This window comes from Myotis myotis, unplaced genomic scaffold (genome assembly GCF_014108235.1).
Source record: "Myotis myotis isolate mMyoMyo1 unplaced genomic scaffold, mMyoMyo1.p scaffold_m19_p_7, whole genome shotgun sequence".
NCBI lineage: Eukaryota > Metazoa > Chordata > Mammalia > Chiroptera > Vespertilionidae > Myotis > Myotis myotis.
The window spans coordinates 89,516,803-89,537,735 of record NW_023416379.1 but is presented as its reverse complement, the minus strand read 5'-3'; the positions used below and the strand labels follow the sequence as shown (position 1 = coordinate 89,537,735).

General features: G+C 48.8%; 1 protein-coding gene across 1 annotated transcript in view; it reads left to right on the top strand.

Moving 5' to 3' along the window:
* Window positions 1-20,933, top strand: part of DNAH8 (dynein axonemal heavy chain 8) — a 271,112-nt gene that overhangs the window by 231,337 nt on the left and 18,842 nt on the right. The window contains exons 82-85 of the mRNA XM_036318282.1: window positions 1,599-1,715; window positions 3,391-3,492; window positions 7,765-7,925; window positions 18,543-18,699. Coding sequence (XP_036174175.1) covers window positions 1,599-1,715; window positions 3,391-3,492; window positions 7,765-7,925; window positions 18,543-18,699 — 537 coding nt within the window. The remainder of the gene's footprint in view (window positions 1-1,598; window positions 1,716-3,390; window positions 3,493-7,764; window positions 7,926-18,542; window positions 18,700-20,933) is intronic.

Below are 20,933 nucleotides of genomic sequence, written 5' to 3'. Positions count from 1 at the left end.
AAATTTTTTTAAATAGAGAAGCAGACACCATTGAGACCCAGTGCTCCCTTCTCACACCTGGAACAACACCACATGTCTCTCCTCCTGTCGAGGCCACACCTCTGCTCCTTCCCCTTCTCTCTGTCAAGGGGGAAGGTGGTGTTTCCCAGGCCCTGAGGCTGTCTCCCTAGGGGAGCTCGCATGAGGGTAAACACCAGCAGCAATTCTGAACCCCAAGTCCACACTCCTGGGAGAAGGAATCTGGCTGGCTCTTTTTGGACTGACTGTCTACGTTCGATAGAATTCGCTAAGGGACAAGGCTGGGAATCACACCATAGAAACGTTGAATGCCTGACAACTGAACCTAAAGAAGTACAGATCTGAAAGTAGTGGGAGTAGACATTTTATCTGATCTCCTAGAGCCGGACATCTGGACCCAAATTACTTTTTCATGGTTTACTTAATATTTTAAAGTGTATCCTGAAAATCAGTAATTAAAACCATCATGCTTTCTGAGTTTCTGCTCTGACCTGTCCACGAACTTGTCCAAAACTAACATTCAGTTAGATTCCTTTCAATGGTGGTGTTTGTCAGAATGCAAGCTTGAAGCAGCTACAGAAGGAAGGATTGGACGTGTGTGTGTGTGTGTCTGTGTGTGTGTGTGTGTGTGTGTATGAGAGAGAGAGAGAGAGAGAGAGAGAGAGAGAGAGAGAGAGAGAGAGAGAGAGAGTTGGGCTGGGGAAAGCAGAAGAGACAAAAAATACATTCCCAGGTAGAGAAGTGTGATCACAGCTCCCCACAGATACACCAGGATTCTACTCTCCACGTGGGTCCTCACCTCAGATGGTGGGGTCCGAGGCCCAGGAGGAAACCCAACGAAACCACTGGACCTTTCTGAGAGGCTGGCCGTGTGCTGAGGCAGGGGAAGCTGAGGTCTGGCAACAGTTGAGCTCACCTGGGTGGTTCGCTCGGTGGTCCGGGCCTGGAAATACCGGTTCTAACACAGCACAGTGGTAAAGCGGTCTCCAGAATAGTGAGGCAGTGAGTGGGTCACTGTGAGTAGCGTCGCAGATGGAGAGTGTGAATGAGGGCAGTGTGCGCATTCTGAGACAGAAAGATGTGCCATGTTTTAGAGATATTTGGTTTTCAGAAGCCAAAACTGCAAGATGACAAAGTGAAACCAGCAGAGCGTCTAAATACTCTTGATAAGTTATCCACATTGAAAAACAAAAATTCAAAACTTTACATTTAGCATTTGAAACTTCCAAGAGTCCAATTTAGAATAAACAATGAATAAACAATTCATTCAACAGATATTTTTTAGCACCTGTTTTTTTGTTTTTGTTTTTGAGTTGGCAATGGAGACCTAGACGTCTCTAAACCCAAGAATGCCAATAAAGCAAGTATTTGGCGATTTGTTCTTGTAAGCCATCGGTCTCTAAAGCCACCGAATAAGGTTTTGGAAGGTTATTATACCCCAAATTGAAAACTGTTCTTTTATGTTCGTCAGTTTTGATATCATGCTTTAATTGTACTTACTTTACATGGTAACAATAAAAAGGGGTCAGCTGCATGCACTTTAAACACCTCACTCAGTGCTTTCCTCTGGTGTTTTTAAGGAGCGCCGCAAATTCGGCCCCTTGGGATGGAATATTCCCTATGAGTTCAATTCTGCCGACTTTACAGCCAGCGTTCAGTTTATTCAGAATCACCTTGATGAATGCGACATTAAAAAGGTGAGTGATATTTTTTCTCCTTTCTATTTTTATCGCTGTCCTTAATCAAGCCTCTATAGACATTTTCAGTGTGATATTCAGAGAGCCTGCTGAGGTCCCCCAGCTCCTGCACACAGCCTGCTCCTTCCCATCAGCCGTGTGCTGGCCCAGCCCTTCCCACTCCCTCTCTCCTGCCCCCAGGAGTGCATTCGGACTCTCGCACACTCGCGTCCTCATATCACAGCCAAGGGTCCCAGTGCGCTTCGAGAGAACGCACCTCGAGTCACACTTTCCTTTCTTCCTCTCCCTGTGTCTCTGCAGAAGTGACATGTTATCTCCCAGCCACGGGGAAGTCCTTTTTCACGTGAATCACATCTGAATGGACGTTTAAGTTCATGCATATGAATTGCAACAATTCCTGACAATGGTCACTCATTATCCTATTGAGCACTCTGGTCTTCAGAGTGCTCCCACAGGCAGGGCCTCATCCCATTTTCACAGCTCCGTGGGGCAGACACAGAAGCCTTACTGGTAGCCCCTTTTTACTGATGAAACGATAGACAAAAGAGAATAAGGGACTTCCTCAAGGTCACAGGACTGAGAATGCAAACCTGTTGTCCTTTCACATGGGAGCTGTAACGGCCCGTGACCTGTCTCTCTGTGACCTTGAGCAAGTTCCTGAGCCTCTCTGAGCCTGTTTCCTCCCCTGTGTCCTGGCTCCGGCTTCTGTGGAGAGTAAATGTGTGTGGTGCTAGTAGGGCTCAAAGCGCCAGCGCCCCGCTCCCCTCTCCCCCTAGTAGGTCCTGAGGAAGATTATAGACATGGCCCCGGGAGACCGTGAGCCACGGGGAATCTTCATCTGGGCCGGTAGGAAATCCAGGGTCAAACCACCGTTTTTCCTTGCTGTTACAAGGAGATAATATACTGACTATGACGTTTTGATGAAACCTTGTATCACATTGGGTTCATATTCTGCAATGATCCTTTCGGCATATACAAACAACAGTGCTCTTGAAATAGTTGCTTTGAAAGGCCACAAAGCTGAAAAGTAAAGTTTTAACCAAGAGGAAGTAAAGAAAAATCAAGCATCCTTACGCCTCCTACCTCAGATGTTATTGAAGGGATTTTTAAATAAAAAAAAAACCTATTAATATCTGAAATGCATTGCGAGCATAAAATGGCTATGGACATTAATCCATACTTCAACATAGTTGTCGCTCACAGAGTGAGATACCAAAGGATTTCGTTGCAGAAACATCTTGTGAGTAATTTCCAAGTTGTTCCCGCACTGATTCAGAAGGCATACTGCTAAGGAAGCATATCAGAGCGTTGATGACTTGATTTTTCTTTTCTTCACTGAACACAACCTTTCCTTCTCTAACAGCTCAGCACTACTGTAATGAGCATGATAGGTGATTACAAGCACAGAGTGAAAAATAGGGTGTTTTTTTCCTGTTTTAAACCACAGGTAAGCGCCATGGTCACGGCTGTGTGGTGTGGAACTGTCTTTAGTGAACAAACCGTGGCCGTCCCAGTCGTGTAAGCGCAAAAGATCTGTTAATACAACATGATGAGAAGCTTCTGCCTTCGAGCGGGGGCTTCCATTTCCAGGCCTCGGCCCCGCGGAGAGACCCGAAATGTTTAGGAGTTTTTGTTTGGATGGACAGTGAATCACTCTCTGTTCTTCCTAATGCAGGGTGTATCGTGGAGTACCGTTCGGTACATGATTGGAGAAGTGCAATATGGAGGCAGGGTGACAGACGACTTTGATAAACGTCTACTTAATTGCTTTGCTAGAGTAAGTCAATTGTGGTGGTGGCGGGGGGGGGGGGGCATGGAGACATATTTTATTGCATTTTCCTTTTAAGCAAAAACATTTTTTTTGGTAATAGATGAGCCAAACTTAAGGGGGGAGGGAGTGGGCGGGGAAGGTACAGAGCTGAGCTGCTGCAAAGAGTCAGCCAACAAAACAATATTAAAACCAAAGCCAAACCAACCAGCAATCTGCTTGTGGTCTGTGAGTCTTCTCTATAGGTGAGCTGCGCATGCCCAGGGCCCCCCACCCCCTCCTCCTTGAAAACACTGCACATAATTTCTCTGCTTCTTCCTCTGAAACCACGCAAAGCGATTTCAAGCCCCAAAATAACTGATTGGAAAATGAACCATAATTTGAGTTTTCTCATCTTTTCCATTAGGACAGACAATTGAAAATTGATGAAGTGCTCATTTTTTTTCTCTGTGCCCAGTAAAACCCACATATATCATATTGAACATTTTCTAGAGAATGTTCTTAGCAATTATGGCTTTCACCTTTCACATCAAGGATGAATAGTATAAATAGCCCATCAGACTCAAACTCTTCTTAAAATTTTTACATGTCAAAGAAGGAATATATATTACCTAAGTGGGAGAAAACCAGATATGTATTTTATGGTTACTTGAATTCTTTATATTAGAATCTATATTGGTAATTCTCTGTGTCAATGATTCTCCCCCTCTAAACAAAATTAAAACCTCAACAAAATTAAGAACACATGCTTTTGGGGTTACTTTGGTAAACTGGGGGTTTACCAGGAAGCTGATGTTTCCTTCAACCCTTTACACGTTTTTCTGAAGCTGTGTGTGGAGAGGTGTGTGTCAGTAAGGATGGTGAAGGCAGGAGTCAGGCTGCTGGACGTCAGACTGTCCACACCTCCCAGAAAGCCGTTGGGAAAAATTTACTAAAATTAAGCAACCTGGGCAGGTCCATCCCATAGTATTTCTAAGAAGCGCCTACAAATGGATATGCTGACAAATGTCCATGGTGATATTGTGTGGGAAGTTGAAGGCAACCTAGGAGTCTTCACGGGGATGGAGGAGTTGAATGCCGTGGCCGCCTGCTGTGGAACACAACGCAGCACTGGGAGGAAGTGATCCGTGTGACAGCATGCACAGGTCTTACAAACTTACCGTTGAGTGCAGAGGTTAATGAAATCAAATGAGATCTATAAAGTCATACGTGTATATTTCACAAGGATAAATGCATCGTTGAGGACATAGATCAAGGACATTTAAATAGATGCCCTCAGAGGGAAGGAGGCTGGGAGTGGATAGCAGGGCTGAATGGGGAAAAGACTAAGGTGAAAGGTGCCTAGATTCATGCGAACAATAAAATCAAGGAATATGATAAACTCACCTCTGTATCCGAGGTTCAAAGGAGAAAAAGGTATCGCAACCTCAGCTTCATCTTATCTTCTAACCAGGAGATCTAACTTCTTTGTTGCCACTTCACCCTATGTTACCCAGCATTGTCTGAGAGAGAACTGGCTTAATTGTATATCAGTGCCTTCCAGTGGGATCCTCCATTCCTGTGACTTTCAGTTTGAGGCTAACCTTTTCTCTATTCTCAGCATCTTATGGTGTGTCTCTCCTAAAACCAACAGTTGTAGAACCTTATTTGTCTTTGGAGTATGACTGCGTGTCTTTGTAAAGTACCTTCTAGAACAGCTGTGGGCAAACTACGGCCCGCAGGCCGGATCCTGCCCGTTTGAAATGAATAAAACTAAAAAAAAAAAAAAGACCGTACCCTTTTATGTAATGATGTTTACTTTGAATTTATATTAGTTCACACAAACACTCCATCCATGCTTTTGTTCCGGCCCTCCGGTCCAGTTTAAGAACCCATTGTGGCCCTCGAGTCAAAAAGTTTGCCCACCCCTGTTCTAGAATCTCCCACAGTAATTCCATGTAGACTTCATATTCTGTATTTTTAATATATCCCCAAAATGTCCTCCAAATTGGATGAAACTCAGCTATTTGTGTTAGTGAATCCAACTAGTTGTGGGCGTGTAAATAAATTAATGCAAAAACAGGTGGAGACTTGTATTTGCTTTTATAAATATACTAGAGGCTCTGTGCACGAATTCATGCATGGGTGGGGTCCCTTGGCCTAGGTGGCAATGGGGGCCAATAGGGGCCTTCTCACCCAGTCCTGGGGGGAGGGACTGCTGGAGGTTGGCCCAGGAGGTTGGCTGTGGGAGTGCACTAACGACCAGGGGGCAGCTCCTGCGTTGAGCATCTGCCCCCTGGTGGTCAGTGTGCGTCATAGTGTGTAATGGTCACTTAGACTTTTATATATGCAGATGTCACCTCACAGCACAGAGCTCACAGTGGTCACTGGTGGTCTATGTGCTGAGGGCCCCTGGCCTTCCCCTGCCTCGTCACCCCCATCCCCAAGAACATAATCTGTCTCAGAATGACCACGATCATAGCACTGTGCTCTCTAATAGCTTCCAACTGTTCCCCACTTCTTCACTGAGCACGTCACCACCCTGACAAACACAGTCATCCGTAATAGGGCCCCCCTTCACCTTTCCTGCCCTCTCTCTCACTACTACACTAGATTTACCCGAGCCTTCGTCCTCTCCCCCACCTACCTCACATGTGCACTAGTTATTCTGTGCCTTTGCCTGTGTGGTCTCCCCATCACAAGTCCCACTGTCACAATCCTGCCTTTCAAGGCTTACCTCCAAAATCAACTCTTAGATAAAGCCTTACCTGACATACCTTCCCTTATTACTTCTATTTTCTCTCCCATACAGGCCTGGCTGTGCTTTCCTCCCACTTTACGCCTCCTTGGTACTTGGCTTATTTTTATTTCCCCGGCTCTTGCCTCCGTGCCCTTTGTACTGTGGCTATTATGTAATCGGCCTAGCCCTCCATTGGGTCACAAGCTCCTTGAAGGAAAGGACTGTGTGTGCCTTGTCTTTGCACTCTGTTCTCATTCTAAGCTCAGTGCCTCATGCGTGGAAGTTGAATAGGATAGGATTTCGGCAAATGGAGCAACCGGGAGAACGGGTACATGGGGTGTTTCATATTCAGAACAATTGCTGGCCCTAAAAAGAGTGGGAAGAAGGCTGTGAAGCAAAGAGACCGGCGCAGGTGTGGTTAGCCTGAGTAAGCACAGTCCCACCCCTTTCCACGCAGCGTCCTCGAGAGATTCAGACATCCATCTGCTTTTCTGCTCCCCTGTCTCCCCATTAGTTCCCTTCCGACCGGGAAAATTGCTCTGTTAGACACTAAAGTCATTGTCTCAAATCGGGTTGGTAGGCATTCAGCATTATTTTTTCCTCTTCAGAATAAGTCTGTTCACACCAAGTATATATTTGTGCTCTCGCTGCTACATTACACATAATCAGCTCATATGGAATGAGAAAAGGATGTCCTTAAGCGAACAATAAGACGGTTGGATACATTTGCTTCTTGTGGCCAAGGACAGAACTTAATTAACGGGGGAGCTCTCCAGCGCAGGGTGAAAAGGGAGAGGCGTGGAAGTTTTCCTGGCCTCGTGCTGTGCTCAGTGCTGCTTTGAGCCCCAGTGAGCACAGACCCAGCCCCCTAGCAGGAGCCCTGCTGGGGGGAAGAAGGGCGGCACTGAAAAGGCCAGATACTGTCTCCTGTGTGTGTGTGTGTGTGTGTGTGTGTGTGTTGCCTCATCTATTCTGCAGTGTGTTGCCACTCCACAGGGATCGAGTCCTGGCCAGCGCACATACATGTTGCCTGTTCAATTCCCAGTCAGGGCACATGACCCAGTAGGGGAATCGATTCCCAATAGGGGCATGCAGGAAGCTGCTGATCCATGTTCCATTTTCACATGGATACCTCTCTCTCTCTCTCTCTCTCTCTCTCTCTCTCTCTCTCTCTCTCTCTCTCTCTCTCTCCCTGTCTCTCTTTCCCTCTCCCTTCCTCTCTCTCTAAAAATAAATTAAAAATCTTAAAACACACACACAGAGGGCTGGCGGGCCAGCCAGGTACCGGATCCGGGAGCAGACTTGCGAGGCCGGCTCTACTCTCCGCTGCCAGCAATTACCCTCTCTGCTGCGGAACAGGCGGGGGCTCCATTGCTTCTGCATCCCGGCCTCTTTTCTTCATCTGCGAGCTCATCATTCTGTCAGTGGCTGCATTTGGGTGCTCTCAGCCTCAATATTAAAAACTATTAAAATGGAAATAAGGCAACCCTTTCTCTTTCCCAGTAGCAGTTTTCATTTAGATGTTTATCGACTTTATTTCTTCTCTTTTCTCTCCCATGCAGGTCTGGTTCAGCGAGAAGATGTTTGAGCCGTCGTTTTGCTTTTACACCGGATATAAAATCCCCCTCTGCAAGACCTTGGACCAGTATTTCGAGTACATCCAGTCGCTGCCCTCCCTCGACAACCCCGAGGTCTTTGGGCTTCACCCGAATGCCGACATCACGTAAGTTCCTGGCCCTTTTGAAATCTGAAGGAGTCATTTGTAACTCAGCCTGGCAATAAGGACGCATTTCCTCTCTCTCTCAGTCTCTCTCCTTTCCCTACTTTTCATTTTATTATGAAAAATTGTGTCACTTTCTGTCTCCCAATTACAACTTTGTCGGATCTTGGCAGCTCTCCCCTCACTAAATCCCGATGCTCCGGAGTTTATGGCAGCGTGAAGGCTCTAACTTATGCACTGATTACTTCTCTGTCGTGTCATAAAACCAGCTGGTGTGATTGGCGCCGATGCTCTCCACGGATAGGACAGTAGTCCTTGCCTCTTACCTCAAAAAAGTCCATGAAAAATAATGGTCCTAAGTAGAATCTAGCAGGGCCAGGACGGGCGAGAGAGGAGGGGGCGGCGGTACTTGTGCTTCATCTGCTCCCTGGCTGCTCACGGCCTCCTCTGTCGCTAACCGTCCCGGGGCACCAGGCAGTGAGCAAGGCGCACAGGGCGGGTGAGGGGAGGCTGGGTGTCACGGCTCCGAGGGAGGTCCCTGCGCCAGTCCCACAGGCCAGAGGCGGGTGAAGAGGTAGGAGGGGCATCCAGGTCCCAAGCCCCCTCCAGGACCCTCCTGTGGAGGAGGTCGCATCCCTCATCTCCCCGGAAGTCCCACCTGCAGACCGAGCCTCCGGCTCCATGGAGAGGCCCCAGCTCAGCCTCCTCTGGGTGGTCTCCTCCGGCCCATTGACGCAAGGCCACAAAGTCTACTCTAGGAGGGGGGTTTTAGGAAGTAGGGAGAAACCAACAGCCCCCTGGAAGGTTCTAAGCTGTGATGGCTGAGATGGCCGTGTGCCCTCTCCCGGTCACTCCCCTGCAGCCCCAGCCCATGTCCTCACCTGGTCCTCTGCCCTCACAGGCAGCCCCGGAGCCCCCGTGCCCTCCAGTCCTGCCTGCACCTCACCCTTCACCAGGCTTGGCCTCCTGGCCTCTGTCACCCACGTTGATTCTAACTTCTCTGTTCTCTCTCATCTCTCTCATGTTTTTTCATCTTCAAAGATGTGAGCGTGGCTCCAAAGGCCCACGGATGGCTAACGCTCCCTTCAGACCCCACGGGAGGAGCCAATGGCCCTTTGGTGGCGGCGATGGCTGCTCTTTGAAGAATAAAAGCTGTCATAAAGTTAGCTGGAGGCAGGAAACAATTAAAAGGATTCCTCAGGGACCCATTTGCACGTCAACCTAAACATTATCTGAAAGAGAAAACAGAAAGAGGTTTGCTTTTGCTGAGACTTTTAAAAATGTGAGTCGGATCGCATCAGGCCTCTGCCCAGAACCCTCTGAAGGCTCATCTTACTCTGAGTCAAGGTCCAAGGCCAACAGTGACCTCCAGGTGACCTCCAAGGCCCAATAATTCCATCTGCACCCACCCCTGGCTGGTCCCTTTCTGTTGCCCCCCCTCCCCCCTTCCCCGTGGCCACCAGCTCCAGCTACTGCCGGCTTCCTGTCCCTCAGACAGGCCCAAGGCTCTCACCACAGGCTACCTGCACTTCCTGGCGGTCCTTCACACGCGGCACTGTGGCTCACCTTTTCACCTCTTCCGTCCTTTGCTGAAATGTCAAAGAAGCCTCCCCTGGCCGCCCTATTTAACAATGGCTAACCACTCCCCGCCACCTCAGAGTCCATCCTCCCTGTCTGCCTTTTTCTATAGGTTTTCTCACCAGCTGACACATCTGTATGTATTGTTTGCTGTCGCCTGGCTGCCATCATTTAACATAAGCTCATTCTGTTGACGCTCTTGCCTCTTTTCGCTGCTGTTCCCCCCGTGCCAGCCCGTGCCTGATGGCAGGGAACATTTGTTGGCTGCGACCGCCATACACAGTTCTTCAGGGTGTGGAGGACCTAATGAGGGGGCTAGCGCTAGTCCATAGAAAGGCCTCCTGATGCTTGTGAGCGGGCCGGAAAATGGGCAGTCGGTGGTAATGCACTTGTAAACGAGCAGGTGACGTGGTCGTGGATGAGGGCTTAGAACTTGGGCTCCATCCTTGGCGAGAGCCCTTGGAGCCGTGGGAGCCGGTGCCTGGGAGCGCAGAGCAAGGCTGGCCGCAGCTCGCCCTGGGACGGGACGCGCGCCCGCCCCTGGGCACCTGCATCACCGCAGGCAGTTTGATCACCAGCTCGCAGGGAAGATAAACCGAAGCTCGGAACAGCTCAAAGCAGGGCAACTAAAGTGTAATTCAAATGCGAAGCCAGAAAGAGACTTTCCCTGGACTTTTATTGGAGCTATTACAAGCCCTCACACGAGTTGCAAGTACGCAGTAAACTCTCATAGACCCTTCACTGAGAGTCACTGATGACTCACATTTGGTTCCATTTGCATTTTCTTTTTCTATATTTAAGCCTCTGTGTATTTATATGTCTATAGCTACGTCCACATATAAGCACACCCCCCCCCTCCTTGTAGCCCCTCTCAGTGGATGAGCTAGGAAATAAGTATTTTTTAAAACATCCTAGGCCGATACTAACAGGTCTGAGTCCAATGGTATACCTCAGGGCTGTGCCTTGTCTTCCCTCATTTCATGTTGCTGTCTCTTTCCTCCCATGGTGGGAACTCCGGTTCCCAGCAACTTCAATATCTTTACTCACTCGCTCCGAACACCCCACCAGCACCCCAATGTCCTAAGTGCAGGTCAAGGTTTCTTTGCTGACCCTTTTGCCCTTAGAACAGATCCCACTGAGGGCGCACAGGGTGCTCTGCTCAAAAGTCACGCCGATGTTTTTCTGTGCGGTTGTGCCATCCATTGATATGTAGGTACTTTGTTTTTGTTTGTATTACATTTTAATTTTTTTCCATCTTTGTTCATGATGGGTTTTTAATATATTTTTCTCGATTTCAGAGAGGAAGGGAGAGAGACAGAAAGCTAGAAACATCAATGAAGAGAGAGAACCATTAATCAGCTGCCTCCTGCATACGACACAGGGGATCGAGCCCACAACCCAGGCCTGTGCCCTGACTGGGAATCGAACCGTGATCTCCTGGTTCACAGGTTGACACCCAACCACTGAGCCACGTCAGCTGGGCTGTCCATTGTTTTAATTATGTGAAACGTGAACATGGCTGAAAGTCACAACTAGATAGTAAATTGTTCTTAGAGAAGTCTCATCTCCAACCCACTTCCTCCTCTCTTTAGAGGCACCCAAATGCATTAATTTCTGGCTTATCTTCCCTGTGCTCTTTTTGCCCAGACATACATACACATGTACTTAGATATTCTCATGGTCCTTTCTTTCTTAAACAAAGTTGCCATGCTAATTCTGTGTCTTGCCTTTTTCACTTAACAGTGTATCTTATAACCACTCCGTTCAGCTCATAGACGCCGTCCTCATGACCGTACAGCTGCAGGCCCCTCGGTGCTCATGCTCCATCGTCCCTGCATCCTTCTCCAGAGGGTGGGCATTTAGGGTTGCTCCCAGTACTTCACTCTCCCAAATAATTCCTCAGGGAATTACCTCCTGGGTGCCGTTTCCCATATTGCGGGGCATGTGTTTTCAGGGTAAACTGCTCTGCTGGGGTGCTGGCTAGACCGAGGCCTAGTGAATGTTGCCGAAGTCCCTTCCACCGCCTGTGCTGTTACTCTCACCAGCAGTGCGGGCGTGCCTGGCCCCTCAGTCTCACCCACAGAGCAGTGGTGAAGTTTTGAATTGTCACCAGAACGGCAGTGAGAAATGGTGCCTCAGCATGGTTTTATTTTCTCTCATTTTGAGTGAAATTGAGCTCATCTGCCTACATTTACGGGCTATTTGCACTAATCGACCACCTTGGAGGCCCCGTGTGTGATGTAGGCTGCAGTCAGGGCCGGTGATGGGCTGCAGAGGTGGAGTGAAGCTGCAGACAGGTCCCAGAGGGGGACTGATAAGATGAATGAGTGTGGAACAAGGCTGGGAGCCTTCTACAGGTTTCATTCATTCCTTGCGCTGCCTGCTCAGTAGAGAGGGTGTGGCGAGCCTTTGACCCGGTTCAAGTTTCCCTCCACAGCTGTGCGCACCGCTCACATGCCTTCGCTGGCAGGCCTGCTGGGCTGGCACAGCTGTCCTTCCCATACTAACTGTCAGGGTCTCACAGCTCCCATCCCACTGAGTGAGGGCAGGTAGACCGGCGGGACCTCTGCCTCAGATGGACTGTTCCTGCCAGAGACAGCAGCTGGCCCCTGAGCCCTGTGGCCCCCTCCTGGGATTTCTCTCCATCCTTAACTTCCCGCTTGGTCTTTCACAGGGGCTTCTTCTCCAGCCACCCACCCCTGCTCTCCTCCTCCTGGCGACCATGGCCCTTTCGGTGCCTGCTCAGGCAGCGGGCTCTGTCCCGCAGGCTGCGTTTGGTCATTTTCTGTCGAGGGATCTCTGTCCTAAGCTGGAGCCTTTTCTCCTCTGGGCTCTGAAATACCGGGTAACCAGAATCAGCCTCACTCTTCCTGGCAACTGAGTCTTCTTGTGGGGCTGCGCTCCAACCCCGCGCTGTTCCCGCACCAGCCACCAGGAGGCAGTAAGCAAAAACGGACGCAGCTTCCCAGCTACAGCCCATCCCCAGTCTCCTGCCCCCAAGCACACCCTTCCCAGGGCTGCGAGGTGGAACTCTCCCGAGAGGACACACTCTGACCTTAGCACCCACAAATTAGAGGGGAGAGGGGGGGCCTGAGAAGGGGGACCACATGTCTCTCCCTCCGCCCATCCTTGCTTAAGAATGCAGAAGTAGAAGAGGAAAATCAGGTTGAAAAAATGCTTTAAAATAAATAAAATCTCTCCCAAGAGCTTAGATACCTTGGTGACAGGAAGCATAAAAATGCATAGTTTAATCACTATGCATAGTTTAAATAGTTTTATTATCTAGATTTATAAGGTACCAAGGACATTGCAAATTCAACTATCTCAATGTCAAAAACAGTTATTTATTTTCACTCTTTTTCTCATTAGCAGTTTTGCATATTTTTCTACCTTCTGAAATTTGTCAAATGTCTTATTACAACTTTTGTGTTCATTCCGACACAGTTTGAATTTAATTGTATTTCTTTTTTTGTTTGCCGGCACTGCTAAGTTTCAGATTTTAAAAAAAAGATTGTGCTCATTGTGGCAGATTTTTTTCCCCAGTTAGGCAGGGCACACACCCAGGTTGTGGGGTCAATCCCTGGTCGGGGCACCTTCAGGAGGTGATTGATTGATGTTTCTCTCTCACATTGATGTCTCTCTCTCTCTCTCTCTCTCTCTCTCTCTCTCTCTCTCTCTCATTCTCTCGCTCTCTCTAAAATGAATTAAAAATTATGCTCATTGCACATTTGTTTCATGTGCAAAGATGTATATAAATCTAGGCTGGTTTGGATGTGGTAGTGCACTAATATTTCAGGAAACGGTTAATTATTTTAAAGGCAGCTCTCTTTGTCAGTTGTCTTGCATTTGTATGACCCGTGACCACCCAACAGAGATGACCCAGATGACTCCCCGAAACCACTGAGTGACAAGACCAGTAAGAGCTTCTTCCCACGTTTACCTCAAGGAGAAATTTCTTCTAGAAGCAACTCGGGACCAAAGCACATGGAGTATCACCATTCCCTTTCTTCACCTCAGAGCATTTATTTATGGGACTGTTTCCCTGGGAGTCCTTGGGATTCTGAGGCACATGGAGATATTTGCAGTTCTCCGGTGTATCCGGTTAGGTAGGCTTCTGCCTTTCCTGTCTTTGCAAAGTTAGAACCACATTGTGGAGAAAGAAATAAAGGGAATGGAGGTTGTACATCCCTGGCATTCGGTGGCCCACGTGTGGTGGGAGGCGATCTGAGAGCTTGTCCAGCTCCTATGCAAAATGGGGCAGCTTTTCAGGGGTTCTTTCCACAGCCATGTCTCAGGGACTGTTTTCAAATCACCTCAAAAGATGAATTAAATGGCCCACTGTGGGAGTGGTCTCTCAGGTGAGGTCCCGCCGTGGCCCCTCCACGGGCCTCCTGGAGTGCTGGCCAGGGTGGCGGGCGGCCAGAGCAGGCGGCTGCACCCGCCTGCAGTGTGTGTGCTGGCACGCAGCCCTGGTGCAGAGCGTTTCCAAGGAGGATGCGAGCTGACGGGGAGCCAGGGGAGCCTGAGAATCCGAGATAGGGGTTCCTTCCCCGTTTCCTGTGTGGCTAGAACAGGTGGGAAGAATAAATCAGGGTTTCCTTAGCATGAATGGACATTTACTGCGGTTTTCTTCTCTTTGACCTTTAAAGATCGGAGATATATTTATCTTTAGGTGGAAAGGTGCCAGGAGAGAGACACACAGTAATGACAATATACTTTTACCATAAGAAGAAACAAATAATTACATTTTCATGCCCTTTAAATATCAAAGGACTGCTCTCCTTTAGATGTGAGGCTTAATAAAATTCAAGCCCAACAAATATTTACTGAGAACTTACTCTCTAGCCAGCTTGTGGATTAGTAAGTCACAGTCCTTGCCCTGGAGCTCACCATCGATCAGAGAAAATAAATGAATGGCAGACCGTTATGTAACACAATATGGTAAACTCTAAAATCAGGACATACAGGGGCGGGCACACACACACACACACACACACACACACACACGCACACGCACACGCACACATTGCTCTGAGAACAAAGGCAAAGGAGCAATCAATTTCCATTTAGGGATCAAAGTGAGCTGGTGAGGGAGTGAGGCCACCTCTGAGTTGTGCCTTAAGGACCTGCAGGGAATCTCAGGAGATGGGGAGGGGGTGGGAGGAGTGGCTGCAGCACCAGCAAGGGGACAGAGTACAAAGAAAGAGGACGATGAGGAGGCTGTCTTTACATGTCAGATCAACCTGTACGCCCTAAACAGGATGATAAAACGACACGTCAGCACAGTGAACAAAAGCATCACTGAGGGCACATGCAGGAAGGAGCTGCCCGAGGAGGGGCAGGAAGCTGTAGTGTGTGGTTTGTTTGGGAGCCTGGGGGTGAGGGGGGGGGGGGAGGCTCGAAGGGAAAAGCAACGTGATGGTGATGCTGACACATGGCAGAGACTGGCTCTGGGAGATGCGGGGCGTCCTGAGAAAGGGTTTGGGGCCGTTCCAAAGGCAGGAAGGATGCGGATGCTGGACGCTTCTACGTGGTGCTAGGCATGATCTGGAAATAGGACTCGGAAACCGAGAGAGGCTGGGGGGTGACACAGGGGGAGCCCTCTCTGAAGTTCCCCGGTCGGGCAGCTGATGTTAAAGGAGATGGTGCAAGGGCCAGTGCAGGCGAGGGAAGGGGGGGATTAGAACAAACCAGGGCAGGAGTTGTCTGGTGTCAGAATAGAGCTCTGGGAGCCCGTGGAGATTTGGGTGCACGGAGTCCATGACAGAGTCAGAGGTTTGGCGTTATCGGACCTGCCTGGAGCGTCCTGGCTCCGAGGACCCCGGCCCCGTGGCACCTGCATCTTCTCCAGCACAGCGTCACCCACACACCCTGCTCCCTGCGAGCTGGCGTGCCGCGCAGAACCAGGGCGCCGAGCGATGGCAATCACACACATTTACGTTTCTGATGAAATCTCTGCTCCATAACAACATGTGTGTGGGTCCTCGACTGTTGGTAACTTCATTTTGTTGTCACGTCAGCTATTTTCATGCAACACCAGCTATCACTACATTCAGGGTTGGGCAAAAGTAGGTTTACAGTTGTTCATATGGAAAATAATACAGCTATTAATAAACAATAATCTATATATATATAAAAGCCAAGCAACTGGAATGACAGAATGACTGGAATGACCAGAAGGACCGGTCACTATGCTGTGCACTGTGGCGGCCAACCTGCCCGATTGGGGCCCTGATTGCCCCCCCCCCCCGATGTCCCATGGCCCCTTCCCCCAGCCAGCCCTGCCCCCGATCAGCCCCCCTATTGGGGGCGGGGCCAGCTGACCTCCCATGGGGCCCCCCACCCAGCTGGCCCAGCCCCAATTGGGCCCCGATCGGGGGTGGGGCCGGTGGCCAACCTCTCGCTTCCCCTGCTGCAGGCCTGGCCCCGATCGGCCCCCATCAGGGCAGGCTGGCCAGACCCCACGTGTGCACTAATTTGTGCACTGGGCCTCTAGTATAAGAATAAACTCCAAGTTTCTCTTCCTCACAACTATAAACCTATGCTTGCCCCACCCTGTATTATTATCAAAGGGGCAAGTGTGGGTCTGCACAAGGCACTGTTATTTGTATTTTCCTTTTCCTTATGTGACTTTTAAAAACTGTGATAGCGCCATACTTCAAAAACCAGTAATGAGAACACAGGCAATGGAGCGCAAGGGCCTTGTGTGCTGTTTTCCTAGGATGTTTTCCTTTCTATTCATATGTTCAATTGTGTGCGTATGGGTTTGATATGCTCATCTTTCAACTCTTTAAATAAATGCCTTTTGGAATATTTTTTTAAAACCTCCGCTTCTGAAAGAGGTTGCTCACCAAAGAGTAATAAAATAATAAAATTTTAAAAAATTATAAAGTTATACAAAATCCATCTTAAGGTATTAAAATCAGCTTTTGCCTATTGGTCTCTATGGTGAAATTCTTATGTTTAAAGGTAAAGTGGAGTTGCTTCCCCAGCCCTGGTTGGGTTGCAAACATTCGCCAGGTCTGTCCCCGGGCCCTCGTCAGCACTGCGCATCCTCCCCCGCAGCCGGCATGGTGAGCACGGGGGCGGTGCGTTTGCCTCAGCCGGGACTTGGGGAGGATGCGGTTGTTAGGATACGCAGGCTGGGGCCCAGGTCGTCAAATAAAAATGCTGAAGACAGAAACATCCGCTCCACTCTTAAGCTGGTGTCCTAAATAAACCAGAGGTCACCTGAATAATTCAGGAGTCCTCAGTTTGCACAAAACTGGCTTTTTCACAAGCAAAGAAGCCTGGGTAATTTTAGCAGGAGCCATTTCCACAAAAGGTTGTTTAATTCACACCTAGGCACGAAGAGAGAGAGGTAATTCCCTCATTCCATGTGCTGTGAGAAAAGGCGGGGGTGGGGGGTGGGGGGGATGCTTCTGGCAGCGCATAAACCTTAGTAGGGATTTGCAAGATGCGTTTCACAGAACCCAAACATTTGTCACCAGTTCATCTCTGCTGAGTTCCTGACCCCTGTGGGCTTTGCTTCTCAGGTGTTTTGTTTTTTTCCCCTCTTATTTTTCAAAATGGAAATGGTTTTAATCCTCTTTGTTAGAAAAGTCCTGCCTCCTCATTGAGAAAAAGAGCCAGTACAGACAATAGAAAGTAATCATTGAAGCAAAAGCTCACCACACAAAGGTCCCACTACCAAAACACTCCAGGTCGTCTCTGCGCCTGTGTGCACCCAGCGTTATCAACACAGAACGGATGGCGCTGGAACTGTCTCTGTACCATGCGGTTGTCGCCCGTCATCTCAACTCCCAGCCCCACCGCTGGCCTCAGGCTGCCACTAATCTTACTTTCTGTGTCTATGAATATGCCTTTTCTGGACATTTCCTATAGGCAGCTCTGTGGTCTTTGTGTGTGGATTCTTCATTTAGCACCATCTTTTTGAAGCTCACCCAGGTTGCAGTAAGTATCAGTACTTCATTGCTTTTTATTGCTAAAGGGTATTCCAACGCACGAATGGACCACATTGAATTTATCCACTGACCAGTTGATGGGCATTTGGGTAGTTTCCACCTTTTAGCTACTATAAATAACGCTGCTCTGAACATTCCTGCCCAAGTCTTTGGGTAGACATGCCTTTTTATGTCTCTCGATAGGTAACTAGAAATGTAATTATTGGGTCATGTGATTAATCTACCCTGAACATTTTAGGAATCTACCAAGTTGGTTTTCCAAGTGGCTGCACCACGTTACAACACCCAATATATGAGGGTTCAAGTTTCTCCACATTGTTGAGAGGGAGAGGGAGAGAGAGAGAGAGACTAGACTCCCTTAAACATCTGTTCTGATTCTCCACAGAATTCCTTACAATGGTGTTGACTAATGTCCCCTCCTCCACGAGAGAAAGGGACCGAGGCAGGGACCTGTTTGTCACCGTATTCTAGCACCTAGCTCAGTGCCTCGCACGGAGTAAATCTTTCCTGAATGTATGGATTTTAAAGATGGATGGCGGCAGTCAGACAGGTGGAGCAGGTGAATGCCGATAGATTACCTTGGAAGCAATAACACACATGGGAAAGTGAGAACACAGAAGAGAAAGGACCAAATAAATTTTAATAGTTTATAACTCATTGAGCAAATGTGAGTGGTGCTCTTTGATCTAATAAATTGTCCTATAATGGCAGCTTCTGAGGACCAGTGCATAAGCCAGGGCGGAAGGGAGCAGGTGGGCTCGCTGTTGTGCTCGAGGTGGTGAGGTCAGCTGCGAGCGAGGAGATGGATGGCGCACTCTGGACCATCAGGGACATCTGTGGAATCTCTTTCCCCGAGGAGGGGAGTTTCATTTCTGTGATGTCCTTAGTATCTCACTGGGAGACAGTAAAATGGATCTCTGGGTTTTTTTCTCTCATTCCTATTGGTTGATGGTAAAGCCACCCCGCCTCTTTTTTCCCTTTTGCTGGATTTAGGTGATTCATCATTTCGTGTGGGCTTTGATCATTATCTGTGAAGGTGTATCTCCCTGCATTCCCAACAGTGCCCTCTCTCCATCAGGTACCAGAGTAACACTGCTTCCGCTGTTCTCGAAACAATTACCAACATTCAGCCCAAGGAGAGTGGAGGAGGAGTGGGCGAGACCCGGGAAGCCATTGTCTACAGGTTGTCAGAAGACATGCTGAACAAGCTGCCTCCAGATTACATTCCACACGAGGTGAGCTGCACCTCCCCCACCTCCAGGGTACAGGGCTGCCGGGGGCTCCACACAGCCCAGCGAGCTCAATGCCCGATGGTGTGTTTCAGTCCCTTCCCTGTCTGCGCATCCCTTCTTCACTGTCAGCTGTTCTTTCCACCCTTGGTCTTCTCTGCCTTGCCTTTCTCAGCGTCGTGCAGATTATGGTCTGCACTTTCTCTGACGCCTTTCTCCACTTGCCTTCTGCCCCACTTTCTCTCTCAGTCACCTTCTCTCTACCCTTTTCGCACCTTTGGATTCCCAGAAATCTTAACCCTCTAGGCTGGAAACCTCTCCCTCCCTCTCTTGCCTAAGCCTGCTTTGTCCAGCCTGAAATTTGCCCCTTGTTCTTGCCCCCTGCCCTCCACACTTGTCATTTTCCAGTCCGCTCAGCCAGGTGCTAGGAAAGCAAGCGATGAAAGTGAACTCACACCCCAGGTTGGATGGCAATAACTTTCTACTTCTTGGACCTCCTAGGTGCTTGCTTGTTAATCAGTTTTCCTCAAATGCTTTACCTCAGGACCCCTTTACAAAATGACGGAGGACCGCGAATAGCTTTTTTTTAAAAAAAATATATTTTATTGATTTTTACAGAGAGGAAGGGAGAGGGATAGAGAGTTAGAAACATCGATGAGAGAGAAACATCGATTCAGCTGCCTCCTGCACATTCCCTACTGGGTATGTGCCCTCAACCAAGGTACATGCTCTTGACAGGAATCGAACCCAGGACCCTTGAGTCCGCAGGCCGACGCTCTATCCACTGAGCCAAACCGGTTAGGGCAGTTTTTTGTTTTTGTTTTTTTTTTCTTTTAATGTGGGCAAACTGCTGATGTTTAATATATTAGAAATTTAAATTGAGAAATTTCAAAAATATTAACTTATTATAAAGTGACAGTAATAAACCCATTATGTATTGACATAAATGACTTCTTAAACATTTTTAATTGATCTTATAGAGAGAGAAAGGAAGAGGGAGAGAGAAAGAGAGAAACATTGATGTGAGAGAAACATCGACTGGTTGCCTCCCATATGCTCCCTGACTGGGGATTGAACCTGAAACCTGGGTATGTGCCCTGACCAGGATTTGAACCCACAGCCCTTCAGTGCAAGGATGGCGCTCCAACCAACTGAGCCACACCAGCCAGGGCAAATGGCATTTTTACTTAAAAAATAAATATAATTTTCAAAACAGGAAAGTGCATGGAAATAAGTGGGTGTGTTTTAATTTTGCCAGTCTCTTTAATATCTGGTTTAATAGAAGACAGTGGGGGTCCCATGCCTGCCTCTGTGTTCAGTCAGCTGAGAGAGCAGGTCGCAGCCCTGGAAAACTCCTCTGTGCACGCCTGAGACAAGCCAGCATCCCTGTCGCTGTGAAAAATTTCACCCCGTCGATCCCCTGAAAGGATCTCAAGGGACCCCAGCCCACACTGTGAGAACTGCTGATCTAGATAAATGTTTGTGGTAAAATTTCCGGATGGTCTGAAAGTTCTGTAAGAGATCTTCCAACCTGGCCCTCTGCTTCGTCCAAGGGGGCAGTTGTGTCCAGGGTGTCCTCACTCCTGTCTTGGCTTCCACCCAGCTGTGCCGGTGTCAGAGGCGCCTGAGCCCTGGACCGGCTGAGTGGAGGCTGATGCCTGTGCAGGTGTAACTGTGGCCTCCCCTGCATCCCCACGCCTACGGAAATGCGCTTGTCAGCTGGGAGCCCCTCGCCCTCCCACCTGTGATGAGTGCCCAGCAATGAAAAATCATTTTCTTGCCTCTTGAAACGATTTGTTTCATTGCGCAGATGAGTGCCAAGACACTTGGCCATGACTCTGAAATCAATGGCTCCACATAGAGATAGTGCTCGCAAGGCGAGAACATATTTTTTTAATGAGTCAATATTTTAAGTACTGGAGGGACTTTCAATGGTTCACTGGAAGTGATCTTCAGAGGACGAATGAGGGTAGTACCTGCCTCTAAAGGTGGTACAAACCGGCCTGTGAAAGAGACACTTACTCTGTATGACTGGACCGCAGGCTGACGCAATGGGAGGAGGGTCTCAGGCTGTGGGGTAACGTGAGGCTCAGGGTTAGCCCGGCACTTCACCAGGATCTCTGTTCGGCCACCTCCTAGCAGCCGGGGGCGGGGGGGGGGGGGGCGTCACTATATATGGAGGCCACATGGGGGGACCCCGTTAGTGCTGAAGGCATCTACAGTCACTTCCTCTCTCAGGG